The sequence below is a fragment of the Nothoprocta perdicaria genome, unplaced genomic scaffold (assembly GCF_003342845.1).
Source record: "Nothoprocta perdicaria isolate Ctin4 unplaced genomic scaffold, notPer1 scaffold_25, whole genome shotgun sequence".
Classification (NCBI taxonomy): Eukaryota; Metazoa; Chordata; class Aves; order Tinamiformes; family Tinamidae; genus Nothoprocta; species Nothoprocta perdicaria.
In genome coordinates this window covers 4,695,662-4,705,979 of record NW_020455477.1, presented here as the reverse complement: position 1 = coordinate 4,705,979, position 10,318 = coordinate 4,695,662, and the positions used below count along the sequence as shown (strand labels likewise).

Below are 10,318 nucleotides of genomic sequence, written 5' to 3'. Positions count from 1 at the left end.
GATGCCGCCCGCCGCCCTCCCGCTGCTGCTGCCGCTGCTGCTGCTGCCGGCGGCGCGGCCCGCGGCGGCCCCGCACAGGTACCGGCGCGCGGGGCTCGGCAAGCCCGGCCCGGGCTGCAGAGCCTCCTTATAGCGCACCTCGGGGCGCCGGACAGCGCGGGGGAGCGGGGCCCCGGCGCCGCGTTAAACTGCGCGCGTTCCAGCAGCGCTGACATTAAAGCGGTGGTAACGGGACGTCTGCTTGCAGCTAGCCACATGCTGAGTGTTTTATCAGGCGGCCACTGCCTCCTTGCTGTCGTTCAAAGGCTAAATGTGATGTACTTAAAAATTAAAAACTTTTTTTTTCTGCTATTCCCAGACCTTCGTTTGCATGTGGAGGAGTCGTATCTGGAGAATCGGGATTTATTGGGAGTGAAGGATTTCCAGGAGTCTACCCTCCAAACAGCAAATGTACTTGGAAAATCACAGTAAGAACTTTTAATATCACAAATGAGTGCTGGAGGCGATGAAGAGCTACATCTTGTTAATGCCAGGGTTTTATATGGGATAGCAGAAGGGCGCAATAATGTGTGCAAACAAAACGAGAAACTGAAGAAATGGTTTAAGTGTATTAATGTAGTGCCTATGATATTGCTCAGGTGGCCAGTGCACCTGGAGTAGCTCATGCAGCAAGGTGACAAAGCAACAGGAAAGTGTTGCTGCTTCTATAAATGACCTTACTTATGCTATGATACCTTGATGCTGAAATGGGTCTGTAGAGCAGAGAGTTGCAGCCACCAACAGCAGGAGCGAGTGAGCAAACACTCCATTAAACAACTAGGACTCAACATCACCAGTGCCAGATGTGTTGTCATCCCCAGGCTCAGGGAAAGGGTTTAATTACTGAGATTACTTTTTCTTACATCTGCACAAATTAAATCTTACAGTGGCCTCCAAGTTCTCTTCTAAATGGCACAATTCAATAGGAGATTGAACGACTTTCAGGCCCAGAATATGGGTTTTACAGAACATCAAAAAAAAAAAAAAAAAAAGAAAAGAAAAAAAAGGAAAGAAAGCAGCAAATAAACTGGTCTGTGTGTTGCAGTGATCATGAAAGGCAACCATCATTTCAAAGACTGCAGCACAGAGCAGCTGGTGGCAGTAGAAGAGGATGTCAGAGGGCAGAGATGCTGGCACAGCTGGGGCACACTGATCTGTCTGCAGTGCTGTGTTACAGGGAATCTCGCGCCAAATGGGATGTCGCTTGGGTTGTTTGATAAATGCCAGGGAAGCTGCAACAGGTACTTTCTGTGCCTTTGTGCTGCGTTACCATGAGGGCAGGTTAGAGGCTGTGAGTGACTTTGTGTGTGAGAGCACAACAAAAAAGGTAGCCTGAAGAGGCTGAGAAGGCCAAGACGGCAGCAGCTGCTGCCGGCTCCTCTGGAAGTCTTAAGAGTAGACACTGCTTCCATTTGGAATAATATGAGTGTGCCTTAAACCAAAGGAAAACCAACCAAGTTAGTTAGCTGGCACATACTGGCATTAGAAGCTGGCTTCAGAAGCTCAAAACTAAATCTGGAAAGAAATAATCATTTGGTCATAACAGTATCAAGTTTTTATCATTACAAAAACTGGTTTATAGATGGAAGTGTGCACTGAAACATCCTGCTGGTCTGCCCTCTGAGGGGAGCGGGAAGAGGACAACTGGCTGTGTTTACCCTGGAGTGCCTTTTCACTGCAGGCTAATGCTGCTGTCAGCAGCGAGGTCCGAGCGTCCCGGTTAGCCGGGCATCGCTGTGGGAAGCCTCCCACGGAGCTGCAGCAGCTGCGCCTGCATCTGTGGCCCACTGGCCATGCAGCAACTCAAGAGCCTCGGGCATTTCGTGGTCACCCTCACGCCTGCTTTCCTGCTCTTTCTTTACTCCTGGCCTTGAGGCTGCTGGATCCGTTCCCCCGAGGTTGCCCAAAGCAGGGAAGGGCTGCACATCCCGTGCCAGTGCGGGGCTTCCTGTCAACCCCTGTCACTAGGCCAAGCTGATGATTTTTCCCCAGGGTTGTGGAGAAGTCCTGTGTCTTTTTGATGTGCAGGAAGGATTTGGGGAAGTCCGGGAGGACTATCAAAACTTGCAAGTCTCAACCTGTGGTTTGAAGCTCAAGTGCGCTTGCTAGCCTGAATTTGAGCAACAAAACCCTGGGATCAGATACTGAGACGGGGATCCACATTGCTTGCAGTAGCCCTAAAGTAAGAAACAGAGCTAGCTGCCACAAAGAAATATGCCTTATGTTTGGCATCCTCATTTAGCATCTGATCTTAGAAGGTGATCGAGATTTCCTGCTTGCCAGTTTTAGGCAAGGGATGTGAGCTCCTTGCTGACTGTGCTCAGCCTAACGCGTGATCTGACAGGTCTGCAAGGCTGCAAGAGACATTGATTCACTTTCTGGCCCTTAAGAAGCACGAAGCTGTTGTTTTTTAAATTGGAATACCTTGTCATCTATAGGAGAAATTCATATTGAGGCAGAGTGACAGCAAAATAGTTCTTTGAAATAAAAATGGCTGTAGAAGACATTATGGGTAGTATAGATAAAGCAATGTAGCATTCAGGTATCAGCTGAAAGCTTCCCAATTGGTTTGCTCCAGCTAGAAGAGTCTCTCTAACTCAATTATGGTTCTGTTATTCCAAGAGACTGGGACTTTTTCAGCTGGCTAAAGAAAACAGCTCCTCTATTCTGAGAGCTCTAAGAAGTGTTCAGCACATGCTTGTGGTTATATTACAACCTTGGCAGACAACCCAGAAGCTTTAAGTTGGCTTTCCTAAGAAGTCATTTGTACAGCTATTTCCTTTCCTATAGTAATGTATATAGCTTTATCTGAAATATATCACATACATTTACTTTTAATGCTCTATAATCCTTCTTGGTCACCACCTCACATAAATGTGTCAAATAGTCCAAGAAGCTGGATCACTGCAGAGTGTTTTCCTGGCAAACTGTGTAGTTCTTATAAAAGTCTAACATACTTTATGTGCAAAAATAATCCTGAAGACTGTCAGAGTTATGTAAGGTTATATTTTTTTTTTGTAGGTTCAAGAGCTGCATTCCGGCAGGTTTGCTGACAATAAGCAGGGTTTAAAAATTGTCAGTGGAGTTGGGAATCTGCCCTGGGGGAGTGAAATATTTTAAATCATTTTTTCAAAATTTTAAGCATTCATTTCCCCACATAGTTGTGAAACTGCCCTTCTAGTAAAGCTCAGTTCTTTACCCACAGCTGCAAGGACAGAAAAGCTGATCATGAGCTGGTGCCTTCACCAGGGAAAGCAGGCTGGTATGAACTTGAAAAAATGCTTCTGCTGTGGCTGGAGCGGATGGAGCTAGGGGACAAGGGGAGAGGCAGGGAGAGGTGGGAACTGTGTTTCTTTCCAGGGTAGAACTCCCTGAACGTGAAACAACATGAAATATCTTTCTCATTTATTCTCAGCAGAGAGAATAAATATGTTCAACTTGAGAAATATACCATCTACCTGCAAGTCAACTTAGGACTGTTACGGGAAAAATAGAATCATCATTTTAGCATTTGTTGCACTTATGTTGTAAGTACATATGTACTTACGTTGTAAGTAAAAGTACATTTACTTGTACTTATGCAGAAAGTGAAGACCCCCTTTCAAGTTTCCGGGGAGCATGCCCAAGCTGTCACACTTTCCCAAACTGCTTGTTTGAGTGTTTGTTTTGAAAAATGTATTTTTCAGGGGAAAGCCCCTGAAAAAAGGTTCTTTTCTTGAGAGAGAGAAATGGCTAATTTTAAAACCTGTAAGTACACTGTGATTAATATTACATAAAATATCTTCTATGGATGATAACAGAAAAATATATCTGGACCTTATTTTGTCATGAGTTATAAAAAACAAGCATGCCCTTTCTAAGAAGATAATAATCTAAATGGATGTTGTAGGGAATTGCATTCTAGAAAGCTCTCCAAAATATTTGTGGACTCTATTTCTCTTCAGCTGCCAATGGAAATAATGCAAATTCTTGAAAAGAAGTGATATCTTTCACAGACACTCAGCATCGTAATATCTGAGCCTAAAGTGCATAAAGCCAAAGCCAAAAGGAACAGGGCAACAAAGGGCAGGCACTGGTCAGTCACCCTTGGAGTGACCCGGAGGGGCAGAAGCTGAGAAGGCTCCTTCGGCGCGAGATGGCAGCTGCAGGGATAAAACAGAAAAATAAGGCACACCCTGCAGGGGAGGCAGTGCGTATTCTTTCTTTGACTCCCTCCTCTTTTCATTTCTTAAGAACAGAGCTACAACTTCTTCCAATTCCTCCTCTGAGGTATCACATCTTACTGCATCAGGCTCGGACACAGCCCAGAGTAAACAAAACTGAGTCACGCCGGCCTTTGCCTTCTCCCCTGTGCTTCTTAGGGAACAATGTTTTAAATGTCTGCAGATAAACACTGGCAGCCTCTAACACATCAGTTTCCCAGATTTGGAAAAAAAAAAAAAAAAAAAAAAAAAAGAAAAGAGAAAGGAAAGGAAAGGAAGGGCGCTGGTGGAAGCGCCGTGCAGCCTGCCAGGGAGAAGTGCTCGTGGGACAGGATCCCTGGGCGTAGCTGCAAACCGGGTACTCGTGCGGGACCCCGTGGCACTGCAAGCTTGTGACTAATTTAATGTGCTGGAGCAGCACTTCCACTGTTCTGGTGAGGCATGACAGATATTGTTTACTAAGTAATGACATCTTTTAAGAGCACAGTGGCAGTCAGCTGTACCTGCAACTGCGGGACCTGGTCTGCATGTTTGCACGCAACTTCTCCCCCCGCCTCAGGTCCCTCAGGGCAGGTTGGACGCTGCTGACCGAGGCCTGGAGCAGGCTCTTTGCCCAACAGCCAGGAACACATGGCAAACTTTTCTAAATGCTTCCTCACAAAATGCCACGAAGGAAAACTAAGGATATTTATAGGGAAGAGTCTTGACCAAGGTCAGCTAATCTGAAGGTAAAGATTAAAAACAGATATTAAAAGATAATTAAATAATGTAATGGAGTGTAACATTGTATTGGGGAGAGGAGACGGAAGCACAGAGCTCTGCCTAGGATTTCTGGGATGGGAAAGCCAAGACTTTACCATCACTCCCTCTGGACCCTGTGGAGTGCTAGCCGCTCTCACGCTGGGTTCCCAGCTGCTTGTGCAGCCTGGGGCAAGAACGAGTGTCCGGAGGCCAGGGCAGAGCCGGGCTGCCTTGGAGCGCTGCATAAGGTGTCACTGAGCACTGTGGGGCTCCGTGGGGGACACCAACGTGGCTGGACCGGAGCCGTGTTCACAGCAACAGCCAGAAGCTGCTTCTCACCCCAGAACCAGCCGCTCTCACACTGCAGCCCTCTTCTCCAACCTCCATGAGGGACCAGGTGTCTTCAAAGAAGCAGCTAAAGCTGAAAAAATAGAGGAAATGTCATAAGAACTGCTTGTATGCCTAGGGACATGGTTTGGTAGGTATGGTGTTGCAGGGTTTACGGTTGGACTCGATAACCTCGAAAGTCTTTTCCAACCATAATGTTTCTATGATTCTATATTTAATTTACTGTGATAGAGCATTCTTTTTTTGGCTGAACTTTCAGAAACAGCAGATGGAAAAGGGAGAACTGTTTCAGATGCGTAAATTGTGGAAAGGCTGCAGGACACTGAAAATGTTTGCAACAGACAATGTTGGATTTAAGGCATAACTGCTTTGCTGATATTAAATCATTAAAGCATGACAACCTATTAAGGTCTCCTCATTTAGGTACTGTTGTACTAGGTGTTGTTCAAATGTACAAATAACAAGAGACTTGACTCAAAACAGCTAACTTTTTTAGGTAGAGCTATTTGACATTTTTGAAGAAGAAAAAACCCAAACGGCCTAACTGTGACTTTATGTGGCTAACATTACAGCTATCGCTTCTGGATTTTAATCTGTCAGGTCACATAGTGTTTGCTGTATAATCATAAATGGCATTCAGGTCTTCTGACATGAATATCACATTTCTCTTAACGCCTTTTCTGTTAAAATAGCCATGCCTTAATGCCTCTTAGTGATTCAGACCAAAAAAACAGTGACTGCAATAAATGGAGCAGTGATTCACAGAATCTCATGGCTTTCACAGAGGGTACCTGCATGTGTCTGTGGCACCTTTCCCTGCCTAAGCAGAGCACTGGCTTTTTTTCTCATACCAGCTACAGGGCCTTCTCACTGCAGTAGCATCAGAGCTATCCCTAACTTCTGGCTTCAAAATTTTTAAAGCAGTCATTGTGCTTTGAAATTGCTGGGTGAGAAGAGAGGAGTTTCGTGGTTTTAACAGACATCAGTGCAGGAGAGCCAGGCGCATTTTAAAGAGAAATCTGAACAAGGATGAAGGGGAGTGTTTTGAAAGTCTGTTCTGCACAGCAGGATAAAGGGCAGTGCTTAAGATAACAGGACTGCACAGCCCATGTCAAAGCCTGTCCTGCTGCAGGCTGCCCATACCAGCCTCTTCGGCAGGGTACAAGACCACCCTATAGGATGCCATATAGGTGACAGAGCATTTTAAATTACTGAGTCACAAAATTCAAATGCTGTTTGACAGTTACATAAGCAAACTATTTAGTTCTAGTTCCATCTCAAACTAGTATTTTATAATGACTCATTCTTTACAGTTTTAGATATTCTTTCAAATGCTACTGTTTCACCTTTCAAGCTAAATGCCCTCTCTCCAATAGCTGAATTCTAAGGTTGAACATTGGCCATGAAGCTAATGTTATTTAGAAGTGTTCACTGCGTATCAGTAAATAAGCCCTTCAAATGGTGATACCATGTGACACAACTGAGCAAGATAAGAGGGGCAATTTCTTGGTCTAAATTCAGAATTGCTTAAGCAAATCCCACTAATTAGACTCTGTGGAGCTCACCCTGCGACAGGGAGCGTACGGCTGACCAAGCGCTCCCCGCGGAACGTGTGTTGGAGGAACCTGCCCGGCCCAACTGGGAGGGGAGCGCGTGGTGACCAACTACGTCAGTCTGCACAGAGGGCACTGAGGGAGAAGACACAGGCAACAGAAAGGGCCAGAGCCTATTTTTATGACTGGCTTGATATGATCGCAAAAAAGACTTTGCCTGGAGTACAGTTGCAGACAGAACTTAACTGGGAAGAGGGGAAGGACAGGAGAGTACACGCACAAGTAGCTGGGTCAGATAGATGCGTGGTGACAGGCCCGCTTTAACATACGTCTCACTCTCTGTCTCCCTCTGCAGGTCCCAGAAGGCAAAGTGGTGGTTCTGTCTTTTAGGTACCTAGACCTGGAAAGCGACAACTTGTGCCGATACGATTTTGTTGATGTGTACAACGGGCACGCCAACGGGCAGCGCATCGGCAGGTTCTGCGGCACCGTGAAGCCGGGCGCCCTCGTGTCCAGCAGCAACAAAATGCTGGTGCAGATGACTTCAGATGCTAACACTGCTGGAAGTGGATTCATTGCCAAGTTTTCTGCAGCGGAACCCCACGAAAGAGGTATCAGACAACTACCCATGTGTTGAAAATAAATATAACTGCACGGCTCTGTGGAGAGCTATGTGAATGCATAAGACCTTGTGATACCAGAGGTACTGGAGATTGTGCTCCTCAATATATTCATTATCTAGAACAGCAAATAGCAAAGTAAGAGCAGTTGCTGACAATATGCAGTTAATCAAAGACATAAAGACGAAAGCTAACTACTTACTGTAAGAGTTGCAGAGGGATCCCAACTAGCAGCAGTATGGTAATACCTAATAAATAAAATGGCAGATGAAATTCAATGTAGGTGAACATTGCAAACAGGGAGAAAAACACCCTAACTTCACATCTACTACAGCAGGCTCTGAATTCACTCCTACCACTTGGGAATAAGATCTATGGATTAAAATAGTTTAGGAAAACAGTAGTTAATGAAAACATCAATCCAATGCTTATTAGATGTCAAAAAGCCAGTGGAAGCTTGCCTTGTTTTTTTTTTTTTTTTCCCCTTTTTTTTTTTTTTTTTGTCTAAAGAAAAGGGAATAAACACCAAAACCAAAAAGATTATTGTGCCACTATAAATCCATAATGCATCTACATCTTGAAATGGAGCATCATTCTGGTTCTCCCATCTCAAAACAGGAAATACTAAAACCAGCAAAAGCAATCAGAAGCAACAAATAAAAAAGGCATTAAGGGATATCTGGTTGAAGACCAGCTGGACTTTTTCATGCCGTAAAAAAAGAGAAAAATCAAGGGAGATGTAGGAAAAGACTCAAAAAAAATCACAAGAAAATGAATGGGGAACAGACAGTCACTGTCTCTTCTGATACAGAAATCAGAGGAGAGCATGGCTGCAAAGGAAATCAGACGGTGGTTTTCCTCGGTGAGCTGCTAAGCTGTGGAGCGCTGTGCCATGGGAATTTCTACATCGGTTTAAAAATAATTAGAAAAACATATGAAAGAAACATCTATTAGGGATGCACAAAGGCATCAGCTTTCATTTACAAGAGCTGTGAACTTCTACCGCCTGGGCGATGGTAGCAGGGTCATATCACTGGGTTCTTATCCTGCTAATTCACTTTTTCCAGTGTTTTTGCTATTAGTATGATACCAGACTAGACAGGTCCAGGTCCAGACGTTAAATAATTTATTAGTCTTTATACTTACATCAGTGTTTTGATAACTTTTTGAAATACGTATTAGACAACTGTGACTTGATAAGGTTACCATAATAAAGAAGTTCTACAGTCGTATTACAAACAGGGATTACATATGTGACGTAGTCTTGTAATTTGGGGCTGGGAAAAGGACATAGGTAGCCTGGGCTGACATTAAAAAAATTGCTGGAATTTGTTTCCAGATGACTTCTTGCTTTCCAAGGATAGCAGTTCCTTCCACAAGCCACAAACCTTTCTTCTGTGCTCCATTTACTCAAAGAATCTGAAAACTAGGAACATGTTGCAGTCTTGGACTAAGTTAGTTATTAAATGTAAATAATGATAGTTGTTTAACTTAAGAAAAATTTAACTGGTTTTAAAAAACACACAAACAAAAACTATCTGGACCTTCCAAACAAGTAATTAGTAAATATTTTTGAGCTATGTTGGCTTGATTAGCAATCATTGCATTTCTTTTCAAAGAAGAAGCAAAAGCACTCAAGTTGTTTTGTCTTAAATAGGGATTTTTCAAGAGTATGCAGGAAATATATAAAATCCTTTGTATCCGAGCAGGTTGGGACAACTGGAGTCTGGGGGTGACTTCCAAGGCAGACAAGGCAGATGAGCTGCCTACGAAACCTTTTGTTGAGACGGACGGTCAGTTGGCCAAGATACGGTCTCAGTTAAAAATTGCATTATGCAGGTTATCAGCATTCCTTCTGCATCTGGGGTTACAGTGTATTTTTATTTCCAGGCGATCAGTACTGTGGGGGACGGCTAGAGAAACCTTCTGGGTCCTTTCAAACTCCCAACTGGCCAGATCGAGATTATCCAGCAGGAGTCACATGCTCCTGGCACATTATAGCCCCAAAGAATCAGGTAATTTTCTAGCTTTTTTGTGCCTTTGCTGTGTTTTGCTGTGTGTTGCCAGAATAGTCATTATCTTCAAGAAACTATGTATTATCAGTGGCCTGCTACTGCCTAATAATTGTATTGGACTAAAAATACAATAGTATGTCTGAAATTTAAAGTTGGATACTAGCAAAGAATGGTTATTAATGACTTGAAGTAGATTTAGTAGTTTGATTTTCTTAAGCATGTTCATCTTTATAAATTTCTCTACATTTCCATGCTTAATCTTCTGCTCATGACAATAATCTTCCGAATAAAATAGCTTCTCCATATTAACATAACTGCTTCAGATCTTTCATGTTTTTCCATATACAAAGCTATTTTCTTCCTTGAGCTCAAGCTATATGTCAGCTTAGTCTTTCCTGTATTTATCTTTAATCCACTTTCCTTGCTAGCTAGGTACAGGTCATTTAACAATCCTATAGATAGACAGCAATTTAAAAAAAAAAAAAAAAGCTTATAAAAAGCTTATAAAAATAGCTTACCTGTTAACTGTAGCTTAATTTGTTTCTTTCCAAATATCTGTAGATGAGACTAAATACTTTTCCCAGGCTTGTAGAGAAGATTTAAGAGAAAGCTATATAAGCAGGAAAAAAGATAAAGGCATTATTCTACGGCTTTAAAGATCCTGTTGCATAAGTTGTGTCCAAATACCTACATACACTGCAATAGTGGTTGTTTGCATAAAAATGAGACAGAGTTTTGAGAGTGAAAATAGCAAGTTTTGACAAAGTATCTTTTTTTTTTTTTTTTTTTTTTTTTGTCAA

General features: G+C 43.2%; 1 protein-coding gene across 1 annotated transcript in view; it reads left to right on the top strand.

Moving 5' to 3' along the window:
- PCOLCE2 (procollagen C-endopeptidase enhancer 2) overlaps nucleotides 1-10,318 on the top strand; it is a 23,136-nt gene that overhangs the window by 5,804 nt on the left and 7,014 nt on the right. The window contains exons 3-5 of the mRNA XM_026040030.1: nucleotides 359-467; nucleotides 7,239-7,494; nucleotides 9,394-9,518. Of these exons, the coding sequence (XP_025895815.1) occupies nucleotides 359-467; nucleotides 7,239-7,494; nucleotides 9,394-9,518 (490 nt within the window). The remainder of the gene's footprint in view (nucleotides 1-358; nucleotides 468-7,238; nucleotides 7,495-9,393; nucleotides 9,519-10,318) is intronic.